General features: G+C 42.0%; 1 protein-coding gene across 2 annotated transcripts in view; it reads left to right on the plus strand.

Annotated features, from left to right (window-relative positions):
- The window catches only part of CILP (cartilage intermediate layer protein), a 155,689-nt gene that overhangs the window by 86,786 nt on the left and 45,848 nt on the right, over positions 1 to 23,055 (plus strand). For both annotated transcript variants that reach the window (XM_078683073.1, XM_078683074.1), the window contains exons 3-5: positions 647 to 742; positions 3,255 to 3,524; positions 6,309 to 6,497. In XM_078683073.1, the coding sequence (XP_078539199.1) occupies positions 647 to 742; positions 3,255 to 3,524; positions 6,309 to 6,497 (555 nt within the window). The remainder of the gene's footprint in view (positions 1 to 646; positions 743 to 3,254; positions 3,525 to 6,308; positions 6,498 to 23,055) is intronic.

A 23,055-nucleotide genomic window follows, 5' to 3' on the forward strand; every position in this document is an offset into this window, starting at 1 on the left:
GAACGGACGGCCATCGGCCGTCCTCTACACACGCCCAGATGACGCATGGAAGAGGTTAAATTAAGAAAGTGAATTGAATTGAATTGATCAACTAAGAATGCATGCACAAGATATGATTACTCTAGATATAGGCAAACATGCTAAGACTTATAATTGAAATATTTTTTATTATTTGTATAATACATCATCCAAGTACAATGATACAATAATAGTAATTGTCCTAAATTGATTTAGGACAATTACTATCATTGTACTTGGATGATGTATTATAGAACGATTGTGTGACTGTGGATAATTATTTATTGTCTTTATACTCCACTGTCTTGTTGTGACTAATCCATTATATTCTGTATGTAAAAAATTTTAAAGAGGTAATGAACAAATAATAAAACATATTTCAATTTAAGTCTTAGTCTGTAGGGCTAGATATAGAGTAATCATATATTGTGCATGCATTCTTAGTTGCTCGGTGTTGTTGTTCTCACAACAGCAAAACACTAATACATTAAACCTTCCCTTCAGCTGCCAACCAAGGCTCCAATTTCTTGAACACATTTAAGATGCTGTTAGCGGTATACCGTAAAACCATGAAAATTATTATGGCTTCTTTGTACAGTCTGTAATCTAAGGGTGACATCTCTTGCAGGAACTCAGAAAGATGCAGGTCTGTTCAGCCACTCGGCCAAAAAACTACAAACCGGCAAAAGACACATTCAAATAAGACTGAAGAACAGCACGTCAGGTGAGATACGCAACATGGCGCCCTGTAAAACAGCCCAGGATGCGTGCGAAATGTGATTGCATTTATTGTTAGGATTCCAATGTGCATGGATAAAGCTTGAAAATATATGAAAAAAGGACATTCATTAACTTTTAATATCATTGATAAAGAATTGAACAAATCCTGAGATGAGTATTAATACTACTAGTAGATCAAACCATGAGTATTTGAATCAGTCAGCAGACACACTCATTCCTAAAGCCATGTTTTAACAAATGGCATGGTAAACAACTCTTAATCAATGTGTTCCAGCTAACTATTTCTAAATGGAAACGGGTTCATCTATTTATGTCTTTGGTGTTGTTGGGGTCAGTTTAGGTATTAAGGCGCTGTACAGGAGTTACGTCAGCAGTAAAAGAATATAGCATTTTAGCCTGCAGCTGCAGGTTGTAGGCAATTTGGGCCGACTCCACAATTATTAGTGGAGGACCAATAACAAGAGAGTGGGACTTTGATGGTAGGTACAGCCGCCTGTGCCAGGCTATCCATCTATTACAATATTGCCACACAAGAAAGTGGACTGAGGTTCTCTGTAGCTTCTCTCTCCTTCCACAGCTCCTGCTCTCCATGACTGAGGGTTACTGTCACATACGCAGGCCAGGCAGGAACTGACAAACGTGCAGTAGTAGCTGAGAAAGGAGGGAGGCTCTCCAGAGGTCAATCTGTTGGGAACAGCATTCACAATTTTATTTTTACATTTTACCAAAACAGTTCACAAAGTATCCTGAGTGGTCAATGTTGACCTTGACTTGCCTCAAAGTAGGGGATCACCTGTACTGTGAAGCAAGAGTTGGGACAGAAAGTTAAAGAAGCAGCAAGCCTTGTCTCTGTGGTGCTTGCTACGGAAAAATAATTCATGTAAATGTGAGTGATAGGTTAATAAGCAAATTTAAAGGCTACTTGGGAGCCTATTACAGACTTTAATTGATAGAATCATTTGAAGCTTCATGGGTATTCTTTTTGAAAGGTATTCTAAGAGGGCTCATCAATACCCAGATTACCATGGACACAATACATGGTAGGGAACTAGAGGCTGTGGGGCCTCAAGGGTGAGCTGGCCTCCAATCACAACCATTAAACACAACTGAGCCACCCGAGAAACTATTTAAACCAATGCTACACCTTACACTTGTCTATATCTGGGTATACACAAAAATGTGACAGGATGTTCTCACACACCACCAGGTGTCATGCTTCATCATAGGACTCCGCATGCTCTTCAAAACCCAGGTTTGATGAAGAGCGGGCCCACACCTGGAGATTAGGAAGTAACTTCTAACTAAGAATGGACCTGTGACATAGTATAATTAAAAAACAATGTGATATGCCAAACTGACCTTTATATCAAATGAAATACCAGTTGGTTTTAAAAACCAACGGGGAGAAAAGGCGATCTGGTACCCTATCACCACTCAAGCCGTCAACATGTTTCTGCCTGTTGGCTCATGCGAGTCCGTGGCATTCTTCAGGACGGAGACACGGGATCCCTGCATAGCACACACCCCTGTGCATGCCACTATCAGTATATGACCTTTGTCGACCCTCTCAAATCTTAGGTCCCTAAGTACCCCAACTTTGGGTCATCTGGGCCCCATGGAGGAAGGGCTCAGGAGTTGTCCCATGGTCAAGGTTGGAAACTGAAGGTGTGGAGGATGTAAAGAGAGTTGAAGACAATGCCCTTTCGCCAACTGATCAGTGGAAACCAGAGAGGAGACCAATACGGGGCACTCCGTATTACCACCACAATCTCACTCCGAATCTTTTGTGAGACCTTCAGATGGGGAGGTATTGGGGGCAATGCAAAAGTCCTGGCACCAAAATACCAGGCGTATCAGAGGTGTTGTCTCCCAACCTTTACAGGATTCAGGAGTACAAAGGGCTGCTTCACCTGGCTGCTCATGTATCTGTATGAATATTACTTGATATCAGAAAGTGATAGCCAGGTTGTGCTGTAGTTTACCAGATGGATACACCATTCCGTAACATCTGGTGATACATTTACTGGTTTTACAAGAATTTACTCTTAAGAACCCAAAGTGGTAAGCCGATCACAGTGCGAAGATAGTTTGTAATGCATACATTTAATCCTCAGTTTTATGACTTAAGAAAAACAATTTATAAAAAGTATTATTATTGCAACTCATTCATCGGATATGTCACTAAAGGTTTAGTATGCCGGAAATTTCTAAGACTAAACCCTTACTCCACACTCGCTGTTTTCACACAAGCTTCTGAATATACTGCTGCATTCCCATGCTAATTTATATTAATTTATTTTGAAACTGATATAATTTAAATCATTTTATTAGGTTAAGTTGTTACCTTTGTAATAGAATACAGTGTGTAAGTAAATGTAATACTGTGACAATGGACTGAAACTTGAGAACTTTTCGTTGCCTCGTGGTGCTCTGGATTTCTCCTTGTTTTTGTAATACGTAGTCACGCTTGTTGTACGCTCCATTTTCCTTCTTAGAGCCCTGGGAATGGACGAACTGGTTCAATGTCGACCACCCTGGTGGTAATGGAGACTACGAACGCCTGGACGCAATTCGGTTTTACTACCGGGACAAAGTGTGCAAGGCGCCAATTAGGGTCGAAGCCAGAACGGCTGACTGGATCCCAGCAGAGAGGACGGGGGAAGTGGTGCACGCCAGCCTGGCCCGGGGCTTCTGGTGCATCAACAAGGAGCAGGTGGATGGCAGGAACTGCTCCAACTACGCTGTCCGCTTCCTGTGTCCTAAAGGTAAGTGCCAAGCTGATTCATGAGGGTTTCAAAAACCTTTACTGCCATGACAGTCAATCGGATTGGTATGGCCAGGGCCGGACATGCCGTAGCGGGCGACGGGTATTTTTTTCCGGTAGCCCAGAAGGGTGGAGGCCGGTTTTTGAGTGGTGGCGGGCTTTTTTTTTTACTGGGGACCGGTTTTGCAGCAGTGCTCCAATATCAGCCCCCTCTAACAAAAGGAGTTGCAGTGCTTCTCAATAAAACCCTTGCCTCAGGCTGGTCTAATTGAATTGCCAGTCTGGCCATGGGAATGGCTCAGAGGTGGATTGACCTACTTGAAAAATAGAAGAATGCTGTCAGCCCAGTGGCTGCTGGTCAGTATGGCTGGAGCAGAGGTCAATTTATATGTCTATGTCCTCTAATACCACGGACTATGTATTAACTTACCACTTCTGATGCATTAGAATTTTAGTAGAAAATCCATGGAATAGTTCCACTGCAGACACTCTGAAGTCATGCAGCAAGAGCATTGGAATCACACCAGAGATGCACAGTTTCACTGCACTTCTAATGCACCTGCTACAATCACACTTCACATGTTTCTAAGTAGCACAGCAGTTTGACTGTAGTTGTACTCTGACGCGTTGAGTTACAAGTCCTTTGTGCCACCGGTGCATCACTCTTTCTGGTGCATCAGCGTGACTTTTCATGGCCTTGTATATATGGGTCTCTTTCACTCGTTACTCTGTGTGAAAGGGGTGTTCCATGGGTGTTGCTATGGATGTTCCCAATCAACATCAATGAAACTTGACGCATTCCCAGATGTACAAAATGTTGCAGAACTGGGAATCGTCAGAATCCTATGCTTCCACAGTGGAGACATAGGAATGGCGCAAGGAGAAGTACTTTTATTTCTCCTCGTTTTTTCCTCTTTCTATGCATGCTGCATTCTGCAGAATGCATAGTAAGGAAAATGCCATTAATGATTGTTGTTGGGCAGGACAGTGTACCTTCCTGCACTAAAACAATCACCCCCACAGAGCAGGCACCCTTGCAAAATGATGCAAGGGTGCCTGCGCTAGCGAATGACAGTCAATTGTGTGCTAGTGCAGGGGAAAGCACAGGGATGCATCATATTGTTGTTAATACAAAACATCCCTGTGCTTTGAAAATCACACAGTACGGTGCATCTAAATAGCTTGCGGCGCTGAGCTGCGCCATTTTCCTGTAGATGAGACCCTAAATATGCTAGAATCATACAGTGGTCCACTTCAGAGTCCCCACATTTCTCACATGCCTGTACTGGAATCACAGCTCGAGTGCAATGGAATAATACATTACGGCAGGATTTTTGGCAATGTAAGGAAATGTGAGGAATTCAGTGGGACAGTAGACACCACACATGGTGTAATGTTCCTTGCAGGGCACAAGTCCTAAAAAGGAAGTGGGGGGATTAACAAAGTTAGACAGTATGCAAGTGACATCATGGAGAATGCATCACAGTGCATGACATCACGATGCGTGACATCACACATGACATCACTGGAAGTGACCTCACTGAAAGTGACAGCACAAGAAGTAACATCAGATATTAAGACCTCACGCATGTTTTTCAGGTAAATCATGAGTCCATAAGTGCATTTTGAGATTTAACAATTGAGATTTTGCATTGGGGCTGTGCCAAAAAGTGGTCCAACCCCAATGCAAAATCTGGGCCTCAACTAACATATATATTTTTTTAAACCCTGCCACAAAGAAATTTGCAACAAGGGGAAACAGGGCAGTAAATCTGTACTGCTTAATTGGCTGCAAAGTCTTCACAGTAAATCTCGGGGAATAATAATAATGGTAAGATAACTCTGCATTGGGTTAAGGCATCTTCTGCAAAGGGGCACAGTAAATCTCAGGCAATATTAATAATGATAAGATAACTCTGGAGGTGAAAGCACACGTGTCCCTTACACCTTGTGACCCTCATTGTCTCATGTAACACATATTGTACATTGATTTACACATATACATGATTTATTGTCAATGTATAATGTACATGCTACATAAAGCGCTCTGACACCCTGCACTAGGATGAGTAGCGCTAAAAAAGAAATACAATAGTGCCATTTAAATTACTATTTGTGTAAATACTGGGTCAGACCATCACATCTGGCATTCTTACATTGCAATTACTTATATACAGGGACTGAACAAAGCCAAAAGCATTTCTCTCTTAAGTACATGTGAAGTGATAACAAGCTGTGTGTTTTTGTTCCTCCTCTGTTGCATTTCATTTATGTGTGAGCTTCCAGGCTGCATCCAATCAGGGTACTGGATCAAAAGGAGGCCTGATGTGCCCTTTACTTCGGCCTTCATGTTTTTGCCCAGCTGGAGGTGAAAATAAAAAAATCCCCCCTCGCTGCCTGCACATTGCTGCTGGGAACGGAAACCAGACAACGTACAGGCGCTGCTGAATGTGTCCCGGTGTCTGAAAATTGCACTGGTACAAGTTCAGCAAATATCAGTGGGGCCCAACTTCTTGGCAAGGAGGACGGTGTCTTCCCTGTGTAAATATTTGGTGGACTCCGTGGGCCTTATTTATGAAGACCTTGCGCCGCCGGTGCGCCACTTTTAAAATGGGAAAAAGTGACGTACCGGCGGCGCAAGGCCTTCATAAATAAGGCCCTGTGTACCTGTGTGTACCTTCGACTTGTGCCCTGGTTCCTTTATTGAGTGAACACTTGTATGCCGTCCCTTCACATCCCACTTCCTTTCTCTCGAGAACCCTGCCCTAATGTTACTGTATTTCAGGTTCAGCGCCTGCAGGCACGAAAGCGGACTGGGCTCCGTGGTCCTCCTGGAGCGAGTGTCCAGTAAAGTGTGGAGAAGCTGGTATTCAAACCCGCACCAGGACCTGCCTGGCAGGAAGTCAGCTGGAGGCCCATTGCACTGGGCCAAGCGTGGAGGGTCGTCTCTGCGAGGGAGTCTCCTGTCAAGCAGGTACTACGCCCCCACCAGGAGAAACCACAGAGTGCTGTGGCTGTCCTTAGACAAAAAGTATATCATGTTTTACAGGTGTGTGCCTGCATTGAGGTAATGCCCTTCTGCACGTCATTCTTCCCCGTGCTTTATGGTTAATGTAGTCCTTTAATTGCAAACTCATTATCATTTAATCTCCATTCGAAAAATCTTACACAGAGTTTTTCCTTCAAGCTGAGCAAAGGACCAGGGGCCTCATTTATGAAAAGTGACGCATCGCTGCGTGAAAACAGTGATGCGTCACTTTTCACTGCGCTCTCCCTGCGACACTAACGATGCGTCATAATTACAGTATGGCGCATCATGTCGCAAGGAGTTACAGATACGTCAGTATTTTTGACGTATCTGTAGGCAAAAAAGTGACGCAATGCTGGAGTACTCCAGCAATGTGTAATTTCACATGGGCAAGTCCCATGTTGTTAGTGCCTGCGTCAGTCTTACGTCTGCCATGAGGCAGGTGTAAGATTTTGACGCATTAGCATCCAAGAAATGGCGCAGTGAAATCTTATAGATTTCACTGCGTCACTTCTATGACTCTTCCTTGCGTCAAAACACCCCCCTTGCATACATTATACCTGACGCAGGTACAATGTGGTGCAGGGGTTTACAAAGTGACGCATCTACCTAGATGCGTCACTTTGTAAATATGGTGCAACAAGGCACATTTTTTACTCCGCTGGTGCATCACAAAAAGTGACGCACCAGCGGCGTAAAAGTGACGCAAGGGCTCATAAATGAGCCCCCAGGACTTTAATATAAAAGTGCAGATTTCAATGTATGTGAATATGACCTTTAAATTAGTTTGGCAGCTTAGTGTCTGGTATGAGATGCATAAACTGTGCACACTCTTGCCATCTAGCGGTTCTGTCAGAAAAGTATGCTTCTTTTTTAGCTAAAGTTTAAAATGTGGGAGTAGATCTTGAGTCTCTGCTTGTTTTTAAAAAATATATTTTTATTTGGTTTATATTTGTTTTGTTCCCTCGAATAAAACATAAACACAAAGCAATAGTACTGCTTATACAACAAAACATGGGATACTGACAGCCCTGTAAGTAAGAGAGGGATGAGATGACCATAAAGCAAGTGATACAAAAATATATGATTATACAATTCATCAGAATATACAGGAATGTCAAGCCTCCAGACCATATTGAATAGCCACAGTAAAAAAGTTCATACCACTATATGCATACCACAAATGCTTTGAGAAATTAAATGATTCATTATTTCCTTAGTTCATTTCAATGACAAAAGAAAACTGATTAGGCAAATCAAAATTAGAATATCCTTTAATCGACCAAAACGGCAATAGGAGCCCAGATTCGCTGCCCCAACGCTTTCTTCCTATGGCCTCTTAATTTATAAAGTGAAGATCGATATTGTATGCAGCCAATAGCCTTGCGCACCAGTTAGAGAAAGTTGGAGGGTCAGTACGTATCCATTGGGAAGTGATACACAAGCGGGCAATAGCCATAGCAATGAACACAAATCCTGTCTCAGATCTTACCCTACTACCCACTTCAGTATGATTCCCTACTCCCAGAATGAGAAGAGCTGGTGTAACAGAGACTGATACCTCCAAAGTCGTAGTCAAGAATGTTTCTATACCATGTATGAAAACAGGCAGTTTTGGACAGGAATAGAACATATGGACGGTATCCGCTGCCTTGGGATCACATCTATTACATTTCCCTCCCCTCATTCCCCTCCATTTAGCAATGTTCGCAGGGGTATAGTACAGGTCGAAGACTGACATAACATGTGGACTCCTGAGACTCCCAGTAATCAAAATCTGGCTCGCTAGAAACAGAGAATCCTCAATATCCATTACTTCCTCCCCACACTTGCTTGCCCATTTATCTGAGTGTGCTGACATATCATAAGGGAAGGAATCAAGCAAGATTTGGTAAATTTTCCCTAGACGAGACTTCTTTTGAACAGCTTCCACCAGGGGTATCTTTTCCAAATTTGAAGCCACTCTGCGTATATTTTCCCCAAAAAAGCTCTGGATCTGCAAATACTTGAAAAAATCACCCCTGCCGAGACCGTATTATTCCTGCAATTTTGCAAACGTTGCAAGTTGCGCATCCCTATGAAAATCCCCCAGCGAATAGATACTCTTATTAGCCCACTCAAAAGTGACCGAATCCCAAAAAATTGGTGGCAGCGTACCTGGATCTAAAAGTGGAGTGTATGCATTCAGATTAGAAATCTTAAGCTTCCGCTGAACATGTTTCCACACCTTATATGCTGCTCTCACGATTTTAAATCTGGTCTTTTTATAATAACTAGGTTCAAGATCCGAAACCAGACAGCCCTTAGCTTGGTTTCCCAACCCCAGTTCATATATAGATGGGCTACTCTCCGCTGACATATCAGCCTTAGGACCAACCAGTAAAATGGCCATATGCTTCAGAATAGCTGCCCAGTAATAAAGCAGAAAGCTGGGAATTGCCAGACCCCCTCGATGTCTTGGGAGAATCATCCATTTACTCGCCCTTCTAGACCTACGTTAACCCCAAAGAAACCTAGAACACATCTTTCCTAACCTTACAAAACTGGAAGAAGAAAACTCAAGAGGGGTAGTCCTAAAAAGGTATAGAAATGTGGGTAAGATCGACATCCTAATAATATTGCTTCGCCCAAAAAGAGAGAGGTGTAAATGATCCAACCTCTCCAACTGATATTTAAGTCGGGTATTCTATCAACCGCAGCCGTAATTGTAATCCTCAAATAGGTAGCCTCTGAGATGACTCGAAAGTCTGAGGGGCAGATCATCCCTGAACAGAGAATTTGAGTCTTATCCACATTCAGTTTGTACCCTGAAAGGGTGCCAAACTGATCTGCTAAATCTTTGACCACTGGGAAGGCAGAGACAACCTCGCTCGTAAGTACTACTATGTCGTCTGCGTACGCCAATGCCCTGTACTCGACCTCCCTAATCCTGACCGCTTTAATATGGACACTTAGCTCAAGTTTTCTTAGGAAGGGGTCAATATACAGGGCGAAAAACAGAGGTGAACAGGGACACCCTGCCTTGTGCCTCTGCTGATAGTAAATTGCTTGGAATTCTGCTCTGAAATGCAGATCACCGCCTCTGGAGATAGATATAATGCCTTAACTGCTTGTATAAAGCCCCACCTAGCCCCTTCCAACATAGGACAGACCACAGGAACTGCCAGGAGACCCTATTGAATGCTTTCTCAGCGTCCAAGAGGAGAACCCCCAGCGGTGACCCTGTGGCCTGTGCCCAGTCGAGAAGGGCTATTACACAACGGACATGATCTGATGTGTCCCTCCCTGGGATAAACCCATGTTGGCTTAGAGAGACCAGAGGGTTAATAACCTTTCCAAGTCTAATTGCCAAAAGCTTCAAATTGATTTTACTATCACAGTTAATCAACGTTATAGGCCTAAATTACGCTGGATTGAGTTCTGATTTATCTTTTTTCCTAAAAACGATAATAGTTGTTTTCCGCCAAGAATCAAAAATGTGATTTTTTTTTAGCCTGTTGAAATAGGAGCATAATATCATATTTAAGTACTTGTCGAAATGTCCTATAAAATTCCAGTGGAATACCGTCCGGACTGACAGCCTTACCCATGATTAAAGAAGTTATTGCATAGAGTATTTCTTCCCATGTAGGCTGGGCTTCAAGTGCCTCATTTTGAACCTGAGTAACCTTCGTTGTTTTCATACCATTAAAAAATTCTTCCAAAGGATCTATCCCTGTCAAGGTTGATCCCTCAGCATAAAGTTGACTATTAAAATTCTGAAAAACATTCAAGATTCCTGCCGGGGAAACCTGGACCAGCCCTAAATGATCCTTAATTTTGCAGATACGAATGGCTACTTCACGCTGTTGCAACCGTTTGACCAATACCCTGCCTGTGTTTTCCCCCAGCTCATATGACTCAGCCCTCTGCTGCATATAGCTGCCACCTCCGCACCGAAATGGCGATGAATTTTAGATTTTATAATTGCTATACACTGATGACATTCCTCTATGCTTGTACCCCCCTGTATTCTGCTCATTAAATAGCACTCCGCTGACCTTAATTGTTTTACCCAATTTTTAATTTCTTCCTGTATTATTTTTTGCCGGGCTATGGAAAAGCTTAGAGTCTCCCCTCAGACGGCTTCTTTAAAAGCATCCCACACAATACAGACTGAAGCTGTATTGCGGTTAATAGAGAACAATTCCTCAATCCATTCAGCCATAAGGGTACAATATACCTCATCCAGCAAGAGTTTCCTTTCAAAGGTCCAAGGCCTCTGAACCTTTGAAATGCCCCTCAATTGAATCTCAATCATTAAGGGGTTGTGATCTGAGATGATTCTCGGAAAGCTCTTAATCTTACTTGTCTCAACCAGTTGACTAGATAAAAAAAAAATAGTCCAACAAACTGGCTTATTGTGGGGAACGGAGTAAAACGTTAACCCGGGATCGGATGATTTGAGTTTATGCCTGCTATCAAGCAGCCCATGTTCCTTCACCAATCCTTGAAGAGCCTTAAAGACACTAGCTTTTCTGCCTTGATATGGAAGAGTATCACATAGATCAAACTTACTATCTGAAGGAATATTAAAATCACCACAAAATATTAAAGGATGAGACCATAGGGCAAGTTCAACACTTAGAAAATTTAAGAAATATCAGGGTCATCTAAGTTAGATCCATAAATTGAACAGATCTACATAGGGGTATTATTCACTATAATTTCAGCAATCGCCCAGCGGCCCAGATTATCTACTTTAACTCGTTTACAAGAACCCACCCCCGCCTGGCTAAGATAGCCACCCCCTTAATTGTTGTGCCCTGCTGAGTACAAGCCAGCACCTCAAGCCCTAGATCCCTCAACCAGCACCGCTTACTCCACGGTATACGGGTCTCTTGAAGGCATTAAAAGATCAATCGGCATATAACGAGGCAGTTTGGCTAACATGCCCGCTTTCTCCTGTCATTGAGACCGCCTATATTAAGTGAGCAAATACGCAGACTACCTGTCATCCTTGTAGTTGATACACTCAGAGCCACACATTACAAAATGAAACGAAACATTGGGCATAGTCGCATAGTAATAAAGGTCCTCTGTGATGGAGAGCTGGCTATGACCCCTCTCTTCTCTGAGCTCTCCCCCCCTGCCAAGAAAAGAAAAAAAAGGGGGGGGAGATCCCCTCCACCAATATAGATCCAAAACAGATTTAGGATAGGCTACCTTTAAGCCAGCATAAGCATAAGCGGATCAGAATGCACCCCCTGCCCATCCTACAATGTGTGCAAAAATTATTTTGCTAAAGCTTCAGAAAGAAAAACTTTCGTCTCCCCCTTAAAGGCCACTTTCAACTTAGCAGAGTTAAGCAAAAAGACTTTGGCCCCTTTTTCCTGAAATCGTGGAATTAATTGGTGGAACTGCCATCTTTTCCCGACTATTGCCTGACAATAGTCAGGTCTCACAAAAAAATCACACCCCTTTCCCACCCTTTTCCTGTCTGGCCTAGCCAGATCATATCATGCCTCTCGGGTCAGTTTCCATAATGTATCCGTCTTCTGGGCTTCCAGGGAATAGGTAAGGGCCTTTTGCACTACAAGTTCATCCTCCAGTGTGGAGATTCTTGCTTTCACTTCTCCAATCCTAGCGGCAAAATCAGAACAGGTCTTAGCCACCCTGCGTATTGAATTCTGCAATTTACGGTATGCCCCCTGATCCAACAGGTGATATGTTGTTGGTTGAAGGAGGTGACTTGCCTAAGGAACCACATATGTTGTTTCCGACATAAGATCCTGGATCTGTAAAAAATGGCAGGCTATCACATCCTGTAAAGATAGTATTTTGTAACACTTCATTCTGTACAGACTGAATTTTGATTTCTAAAATGGAACATTCGCATCTTCTGGGTGTCTTTGGGTGTCCCAATTAATGTTTTGTTCAGCTCCATTAGAAGATTGGACATCTGAAACATTATGATGAACTACATGTTCTAGGCAGAAATATACTCCCATCACAACGGACTCCACCTGCAAAAAAGAAGAGTCGGTCATCAAGGTATGGAAATGAGTGTATACCCTGTACTTGCAGGGATGCCACAATTTGTGGCAGTACCTTTGTAAACACATGTGGTGATGATGCCAGTCTGAAAGGGAGCACTCTGTACTGAAATAGCTGCTCCTGGATCACAAATCTAAGATATTGCTAACTGGTCTCTCTTATCGGCACATGGAAATATGTGTCCTCTAAATCCAAGGTCGCAAGTAAGCCGCCTTTGACAATGTTGGAATTACCATCTTAAGTGTCAACATCCTGAAGGAAGTGTAACAGATACATTTGTTGAGCTATTTTACGCCCAGAATTGGCTTCTACTTTCTCCATGGTTTTCGGTACATCTTCTCTACCAATGCCCTACCAGGACTATGGCACCTTTCTGTAACAAAGTTTGCACTCCCAAAATTATTGCATGTCTTTTGGTTGGAATTCTGGGAATCGGAGTGGAGCAGAAGTGACGGTCTTGAGGGCGACCTGAAAACTCTGTGGCATACCCATTTCTTATGATATCTAGAACCCATTGAATTTTTTTCATGCAGTACCCATTCAGGATAATACTTTTTGTGAAGATGTATATGTTTGCTAATTATCAGGATTGACGGGATTGACCTCACACCCTGCCTCGAAAGGGAGAATCCTTGTCCTGTAGTATTTGAAAAGGCAAAATATTTAATTGCTGTAGGGGCTCAAAATGGATTAAACAGTTTCCTCACTTCAGCTGACTTCTTCACTTTTTTATCAAGTTGAGAATTAAACAATGTATCACAGTTTAACAGGATAAGGTGAATTAATGATCACTGTGATTTCTCCACCTTCCAGAGCTTAAGCCGCAATATCATCCTGCCGGCTACTGATGCTCAAGCTGACATTGTGGCTGTTCATAAAGAGTCAAAAGTGGTGTCACATCAAAACTGAGTTCAAAGTTCCACCTTAACTTCAGTGGGATTTTTCCTCTCCTGTAAAAAATCAAATAACCCTTGAAAGTCCTATCATCGCTTTTGAGGCATATGCAGAATATAAGTGGGCTCTCAGAGAGAAATGTGTTGTTGAATATCCCCTTTTAAAAGCACTTTCGTGCTTCCTGTCCATCATAATTCTCCTCATGTGGCTAGGGGGTGTTACTTCTCTTATATGTGCTGCAACCTCCAATAACTGCCTCCCATGGATGTATTTTACTTTTGGATGACTATCCAGATCTTCATCTGCATCCATACATTGTCTCTCATCAGGAGATTGCAGCATTACTGTATTCACCACTTCTTTAATCAGAGATTCCAGCTCTGATCTTGATATCAAAACCACTGCCACCCTTTTGGGAGCTCTTTCTTTGCTTTATGTCGGCAGGAACTAAATCCATTATTGGGCAAGTAAGCGCAGAATAACCAGGCCAATGTAAGAGCAAAAGGCCACTTTATTAGGACAGGAACATAGACTGTGAACTTTTAAATTTCACAAACATTTTATCAAAATCCCTCCTCCCTAATACAATCATTTTCTGAGTCCTCCCCACCCCTAAACCTCCCCCATTAGTAAACAGTCCCCAAGCCATCATCAAAACATTCATTGCTTGCGATCCCTTTTCCTTCCATTCGTTTTACTTCACACGTGACCCAACATCGCTCTCCTGTATTCTTTCTGCCATGACTACCCTGCAAGGCCCCAAATCCTTCTGGCCTGTCGGGAGCTCCTCCATTTTTGCAACAGAAACAAAGAGTGTTTCCTTCCACCCCATACTGTTCTTTCTTTCAGGATATCTGTCAGCAATACAAGTACTGGCTGTCACCACTCCAGCCTTCTTTATTCCACCTTTGCAAACAACAGCAAAATTGGCTGTCACTATAACAGCCTTTTTATCGCCCTACTCTTCATCGCCAATGCCATGCCTAACCTTTCCCTGATTTCCAATAAGTATAATTCATTACCCATAAAGGAGAGATTAACTCCATCCTGCCTAAAGAACCTGGAATCTTATTTCTTGATATGATTGTGTCCTAGCCAACCCACTCCATTCACCTTACAGAATCTCTCTATTCACCTTCATACTTGCTTTCTCAACTGCTGATTATTTCAAAGCCCCATACCAGATCCTTCTTGGTACCAATGCTGTCCAGAAGCCATGAGTACCCAAACACGACCTACCAATCAAATCCAAATCCTTCTTGATTTTAGTAACCCCAAGCCCACAATCAAAATGGTATACACACATAATATCGATTCCAAAATATCGACTGGACATAATATCGAGGTAAAAATATAGACTAGACAAAATATCGACCAGACATAATATAGACTAAAAAAATATCGAGTAATATCGATATTAATAGCCAAAATATCGAATCAAAAATATAGACTAGACATAATATCGACTAGATAGAATATAGACAACAAAAAAAATCGAAAATAAGGTACGTTTTTAATAATTTGTAATAATTGTGTAATATAAATCTGTAGCGGGTTGTGGGTTTATAGGGGAATAGGGTGGGAAGTAATTTAATTATAATTAATTAAATCTGTAATATAATTGTAATTGTTAATTAAATATTAAATGTTAATTAATTAAAATATAATTGGTAATTAATAATAATTGATTAATTGATCAATAATTAATTTTTAGTAAATTATTTTCTGTTGCGGGTTGTGGGTTTATAGGGAATAAGGTGGGAAGTAATTTAAATATAATTAATTAATTATGTAAAATAATTATAATTGTTAATTAATTATTAATTGGTAAATAATTAAAAATTAATTGGTAAATAATTATAATTGAATAATTGATAAATCATTATTTTCTAGTAAATTATTTTCTGTAGCTGGTTGTGGGTTTATAGGGGAATAGGGTGGGAAGTAATTTAAATATAATTAATTAATTATGTACATTAATAATAATTGTTAATTAATTATTAATTGGTAATTAATTAAAATATAATTGGTAAATAATTATAAATATTTAATTGATAAATAATTAATATTTAGTAACTTATTTTCTGTAGTGCGTTGTGAGTTTATGGGGGATAGGGTGGGAAGTAATTTAATAATAATTAATTAATTATGTAAATTAATTAAAATTGTAAATTAATTAATAAATGTCCATTAAATAAAATTTATTTGGTAAATAAAAGTAATTGGTATTGCAAATTAAATTTAATTGGTAATAATATTTCTATTAATAATATTTATTTATTACGTTTTAACTTTTTCTACTGTTGCACTCACTGGAGTGGGAATAGTAATTTTTACCCCTATGCTATCCATCGTTTTCTCTACTGTTGCACCCACTGGTGTGGGAATAGAAATTGTTACCCCTACGCTATCCAACGCTTTCCCTACTGTTGCACTCTTTGGAGTGGGAATAGTAATTTTTACCCCTACGCTATTCAACGCTTTCCCTACTGTTGCACCCACTGGAGTGGGAATAGTAAATTTAACCCCTACGCTATCCAACGCTTTCCCTACTGTTGCACCCACTGGAGTGGGAATATTAATCTTTACCCCTACGCTATCCAGCGCTTTCCCTACTGTTGCACCCACTGGAGTGGGAATAGTAATTTTAACCTGTACGCTATGCAGCGCTTTCCCTACTGTTGCACCCACTGGAGTGGGAATAGTAATTTTAACCCCTACGCTATCCAGCGCTTTCACTACTGTTGCACCCACTGGAGTGGGGATAGTAATTTTAACCCCTAGGCTATCCATCACTTTCCCTACTGTTGCACCCACTGGAGTGGGAATAGTAATTTTTACCCCTACGCTATCCAGCACTTTCCCTACTGTTGCACCCACTGGAGTGGGAATAGTAATTTTAACCCCTACGCTATCCATCGTTTTCTCTACTGTTGCACCCACTTGAGTGGGAATAGTAATTTTTACCACAACGCTATCCAACGCTTTCCCTACTGTTGCACCCACTGGAGTGGGAATAGAAATTGTTACCCCTACGCTATCCAACGCTTTCCCTACTGTTGCACTCTTTGGAGTGGGAATAGTAATTTTAACCCCTACGCTATCCAGCGCTTTCCCTACTGTTGCACCCACTGGAGTGGGGATAGTAATTTTAACCCCTACGCTATCCAGCACTTTCCCTACTGTTGCACCCACTGGAGTGGGAATAGTAATTTTTACCCCTACGCTATCCAGCGCTTTCCCTACTGTTGCACCCACTGGAGTGGGAATAGTAATTTTAACCCCTACGCTATCCAGCGCTTTCCCTACTGTTGCACCCACTGGAGTGGGAATAGTAATTTTACCCCTACGCTATCCAGCGCTTTCCCTACTGTTGCACCCACTGGAGTTGTAATAGTAATTTTTACCCCTACGCTATCCAACGCTTTCCCTACTGTTGCACCCACTGGTGTGGGAATAGTAAATTTTACCCCTACGCTATCCAACGCTTTTGCTACTGTTGAACTCACTAGAGTTGTTACAATACATTTTAACCAATTTGGCTATGCTACGATAAAAATATTATATATGTTTATTTAATAATATGTTTATATATATATATATATATATATATATATATATATATATATATATATATATATATGTATTATTTTTGTTATTTTTTTTAAATTTACATTAATTATTTATTAATATTACATTTATTTAAAAAATTTAACTACGTTTATATTAATATATGTATTATTATACTAGTTTTTGCTTAATTTAAAGACATTTAAAAAAAACGATATTTTGACAGTCTATATTGTTGTAACTCGATATTTTTGAGTCGATATTTTAGTACTTACCTGTTTGAAGATAGCCAGTCGATATTTTGTCCCTCGATATTTTATCCTCGATATTAATGTATCTCGATATTTTTGTCGTCGATATAATTTCAGTGATCCAATCAAAATATATGGACATGGTTCTCTGACAACAAATCTGATAAACAGGGCAGCAATTGACCCTACTTTTTAATATCCCTCCCGCACCATTCATTGTTTATCGCATCAAATCAAAAACCCAAATTTAATTCACAAGGTCTCTTCTCTGCTTGCTTTGCTGCCCACTTAATGAATGAATGACCCACAATCCAAATTGTCGGTCCACCACGCAACGTAGAATAAAAGAAAATAACGCATAAACAGTAAGCATATAAGTTATCCAAATTGCGGTTGTAACTTAAGCAGCAATCCGAAGACTATCTGCCTAATGTTCTCACCTCCCTTAATGAACCTGGTGGACTCTTATGCCGCACTGATCCTGAAAGAATGGGTACCAAAATATTATGGAATTTCCCCTCTTTGGACATGTATCTTCCTCATGACCACCAGGACCTATGCTGCTACCAGCCTGCACTGATCTATATGTAGAAAGACTAGCTCACCCTTAGCCCCTTGCTGCCATAAACTCCTGCCAGGCTTCCACCAGGCACATTCGGCCCCCATTGCTCTAGAACAATATCCGTGCCCCTTTACCAGCCTGGTCCATTTTGGACTTCACCAGAAAAATTCTCACTGAATTTTCAGACGGAACAATGTTCTCAACTCTTATTCCTCTTTCCTTACCTCTACCTGGTAGCTCCAAAATCCTAAAAGCTCCCACAAAAAGACAAAGACATGCATAACATGAACAATAAACTTTCAATAGGGGAATAACAAAACTTTGAAAGTCCTTTTACAAACAACACCAGCTTTTCCATGGACACTGGTTTCTTCCTAAACTGATCTCTCTTGAATTCTGTAAACCATCCTGTTAAAATTCTCTTACCCATCTCACCTGCTATACCCCAGAATTGTTTTTCATGAAAGCATATTCCTGCTAGTTTTTCTGATATTGTGGTGGCTGACACTCTTCTGTCAATGTTACCCATAATGAACCTCACCACGTCCTCTTGCCTCTCTGCATCTTGGTTCCTGCAAATTGCACCATTTACCAAGACTTCTTCCCATGCAAACCTGGAATTTTCCACCAGTTTAATAATCGTCAATCTGCTACATCCTAAACCTCCTTTGGTACCCGAGTTTTCTGCAAATCTTCTCTGGGCACAAAACGGCGGAATCTCAGCCACTGTGAACGAGACAAAGTGTCTGTGGTGTGATTGTTCACCCCTGACACTTGTTTGGCTCTAAAGACAAAGTTATACATTAAGCAGCCTAACATAAAGCTCTGCTGTAGCTTCAACTGCATTTTGTCCTTTGCTTTTTTGGCCATTTACCAAATCCACCACTGTTCTATTGTCCACATGAAAAGTCACTGTTTTATTTGCCAAAGTATGTCAACAAACTGCCAGCACCACCTGCAAAGGGAAGAACTAAAAAAAAATGCGATGCTTCTACCCCCCCCTTTCCATTTCAGAGGCCACTATTCTGCACACCACCAATCCTCCCAGCAGAAAAGGCCAACACCTTCTGATCCTGCTGCATCTGAGTAGATTTGAACAAATCATACAAAGTCATCCTCCACTGACCATATTATAACACCACTAAAACCTTTCATAAACATCGGCCAGAATTCAAAATCGGCCCTCAATGCACCTGAAATCTGAACTCTATGATGTGGCAACTTCGCTCCTGCCATTGCAAAACCAAGTCTGCTGCAAAGTGCTCTGTCTGCTATCACCTAAATGCAAAGTTGGGATGAGTCAGCAATTGTTGAAGCTGACCGTGTTGGAGTGTGTGAGCTTTAATGGTGTTCTCCAGCAACGCCACTATTTCTTGCACTTTCTGACAAGGCAACCTAGCTCCCATCCTGATGGTATCCGTTTCTATGCCAAAAAAGACTGAACAGATACTTGGTCCATATACTTCTCTGGTGCTAAAGGAACTCCCATTTCATCTGCCAAATTCTGACAGCTCTGCAATGAGGCTCGGCATGCATTATTATCACTTGCACCAACAAACAAAAAGTTGCCCAAATAATGAGTGAGTAGGGCATGAGCTGATCTGAACATAATTTTTTAAGAAAACAAGGGGGACCCAAACGGTAGCTGAGGACCAAGGGTATAAGTCATTTGAAAAACAAAGGTCCTGAGCAAATTGAAGGATACCAACAAATGTAATATAGACCACAATAGGTACTATATAGTTATCCTGTCCAGCCGGACCAGGAATTTATTTTAATTGGAATAACACAATAAAATTTGAGTAAAAAGACATCAAATGATAGTAGGCCACAGTCCTGTACCGTACTAATGGAAATGACACAGTGATAGAGAAAAAGTACAGAAAAAGAGTTTCACAGGCAAAAGAAAGTGAGCAACCTGGACACTTTTTAAATCAGTGTAGGTAGTGTTCTCCAGAGTAGAACATACACAAAATTATACAATGGTTACATGTATGTCCACTTAAAAAAGTCGACGTTTCGATCCATAGCTCTAATTAGAAAGGATCATCATCAGGACTAGAAACAAGATTATTTTGCCTGGTATGAACAATGCGCCTGTTTAGAGAAAGAACAGGGAAAGAGAAAGAACAATAAAGTTTTGAGAAGTCAGCATTTTAAACAATGTGTACACATTTGCAATTTCTGGAACCGCAGTGAGCCTGTTGAAGGCATGTGCACAGGTGAGCCATACCGTGCATACTGCATAAATCCATCGAGTGGCAACACATTATAAGAACCATTTTGTGAGGTAAGTGACTGTCAGGATTGAACGTGTGAGTGACGTGAGTATAGCTCGTGGTGTTCGTTGATGGCGAAAAATTGCTAGCGAAAATTAATTCAACAATTGAGTTAAAACTCCGACCGGGCGCATAAGTGCATGCAATTTCGTGGAGCTACGACCAATTGTGCACATAGTCATATAGCTGGGCCTGTGAAGGGCTGCCGGGGTCGGTGCGGGATGGTCACGAGACAGCCAATGTGACTGTGGGGCTTACCTCGAGTTGGAAGGTGATTAGTACTGAGCGTGGCAAGCTATGCGGAAGTTTCAGCGGTTGCTTGGGCTATGGATACAGGCTGGCGCTGTGAGGGCAAAAAAGGGGGGAGAACAGTGAGCTGAGGAGGGCAGATCAAGCATCGGTAGCCGACGATAATGAACCTGAGGACCTACCAGGGATTTAGGCGGTCATCAGCGTTTTACGATAATGAGGAGCGGCTTCCGTGTAAGGTTACACGTTGCTTCCGGCGTTCTTATTTGGATAGACGATACGCTGTGATGGATGAAAAAAGTATTAAAGCAGCCGGACCAAAGGATCCATAAGGGGTGGGGAGCGGGAGGCCATGAGGAAACTTACCCAAGTACTGATCAGTGTCAGGGTCTCTGGGCAAAGGTAACGCAGGTCCGCCGAGGTGCCCTTACCGCCCGATTAGCGAAAGAGTCACAAAGCAGCCATGTTGTTATGCCCTAGGCTCGGCAGTCAGGTGATCGCGAACGTAGGTCACGTGTCTATCAAGTGTGTAAAATGTAAATGTAAATGTACCGGTATTTATAGAGTGCACAGCTACTTCCCTGAGGTAGTGTCCCGGCGCTGTCCGTATACCGCTTAGGAACCCTTCCTGGTTTTCCCTGTGAGTGTCCACTCCTGGGCACCCCCAGGGTGAAACCAGGCATCCCAGCGCTTTTGGGGCCATTGTGGAGACTAAGCAAGCTATTGCCCAGAGTCGCAGAGTGGGACCCATGATTAGAATAGGCACCGAGGCGAGAATTATCAGGTCCGAGGAAATTGAGCCCAAGATCCACCAAGGCGGGTATTGAACCCTGGTCCCGGGCCAGACCTCTGTATCAGGGGCTGCCTCTCTAACCATTTGAGCCACACTTCTCCACAAAAGCACGTAATTTCAGTCACAATGATGTTACTGTTGAATTGAAATCCTTTTCCAATTGTAATTCTAATAATGTTGTTTATGCGATACTGTGCCCTTGCCCAAAAATGTATGTTGGTCAGACAACTCAGAAAGCCAAGACCCGGATTTGTCAGCATAGGAGTCGCATTAGATGCAGGACTCCAAATGCACCATTGGTCGAACATTTCTCAGAAAAGAACCATACAGAGGATGATATTCGATGGACTATCCTGAAAGTTGTTAAATTGCCACAAAGGGGTGGCAACCTAGCCCAGCTCCTAAACCGCGAGAAACTTAAGAGCATCATCCAATTTGATACTATACGCACTGGGCTGAACAGGAGTGAGGACTGGACTACTTTGCTTTAGTCTGTAATCCACAAATGAACTTGACCATCCAAATGGGCTTTGCACCTTGATCAAATGACCTAGAATTGGTCGCTGGTTGTACTGAACTTTCTGCACATTACAGTAACTGTCGCTTTGTCCACCAATTGTGAATGTGAAATATGCTCTTGACTTGTGTATACTCCTATATGTTTTAACTGAATGTCACTAATGCTTGCCCTTCACTTGCGCCGGTTTAATATACTTTATTATCCATTCACATCCCAATTCCCATCCATCCTTCATCGTTATAAGATGGCCGCCACGATTGCATGTTCAAATCGGCCCTGCCTCACACACTTGATAGACACGTGACCTACGTTCGTGATCACCTGACTGCCGAGCCCAGGGCATAACAACATGGCTGCGTTGTGACTCTTTCGCTAATCGGGCAGTAAGGGCACCTCGGCGGACCTGCGCTCCCTTTGCCCAGAGACCCTGACACTGATCAGTACTTGGGTAAGTTTCCTCATGGCCTCCCGCTCCCCGCCCCTTATGGATCCTTTGCTCCGGCTGCTTTAATACTTTTTTCATCCATCACAGCGTATCGTCTATCCAAATAAGAACGCCGGAAGCTACGTGTAACCTTACACGGAAGCCGCTCCTCATTATCGTAAAACGCTGATGACCGCCTAAATCCCTGGTAGGTCCTCAGGTTCATTATCGTCGGCTACCGATGCTTGATCTGCCCTCCTCAGCTCACTGTCCTCCCCCCTTTTTGCCCTCACAGCGCCAGCCTGTATCCATAACCCAAGCAACCACTGAAACTTCCGCATAGCTTGCCACGCTCAGTACTAAGCACCTTCCAACTCGAGGTAAGCCCCACAGTCACATTGGCTGTCTCGTGACCATCCCGCACCGACCCCGGCAGCCCTTCACTGGCTCAGCTATATGACTATGTGCACAATTGGTCGTAGCTCCACGAAATTGCATGCACTTATGCGCCCGGTCGCAGTTTTAACGCAATTGTTGAATTAATTTTCGCTAGCAATTTTTCGCCATCAACGAACACCACAAGCTACACTCACGTCACTCACACGTTCAATCCTGACAGTCACTTACCTCACAAAATGGTTCTTATAATGTGTTGCCACTCGATGGATTTATGCAGTATGCACGGTATGACTCACCTGTGCACATGCCTTCAACAGGCTCACTGCGGTTCCGAAAATTGCAAATGTGTACAAATTGTTTAAAATGCTGACTTCTCAAAACGGTATTGTTCTTTCTCTTTCCCTGTTCCTTCTCTAAACAGGCGCATTGTTCATACCAGGCAAAATAATCTTGTTTCTAGTCCTGATGATGATCCTTTCTAATTAGAGCTATGGATCGAAACGTCGACTTTTTTAAGTGGACATACA

Source organism: Lissotriton helveticus, chromosome 3_1, assembly GCF_964261635.1.
Source record: "Lissotriton helveticus chromosome 3_1, aLisHel1.1, whole genome shotgun sequence".
Taxonomy (NCBI): domain Eukaryota; kingdom Metazoa; phylum Chordata; class Amphibia; order Caudata; family Salamandridae; genus Lissotriton; species Lissotriton helveticus.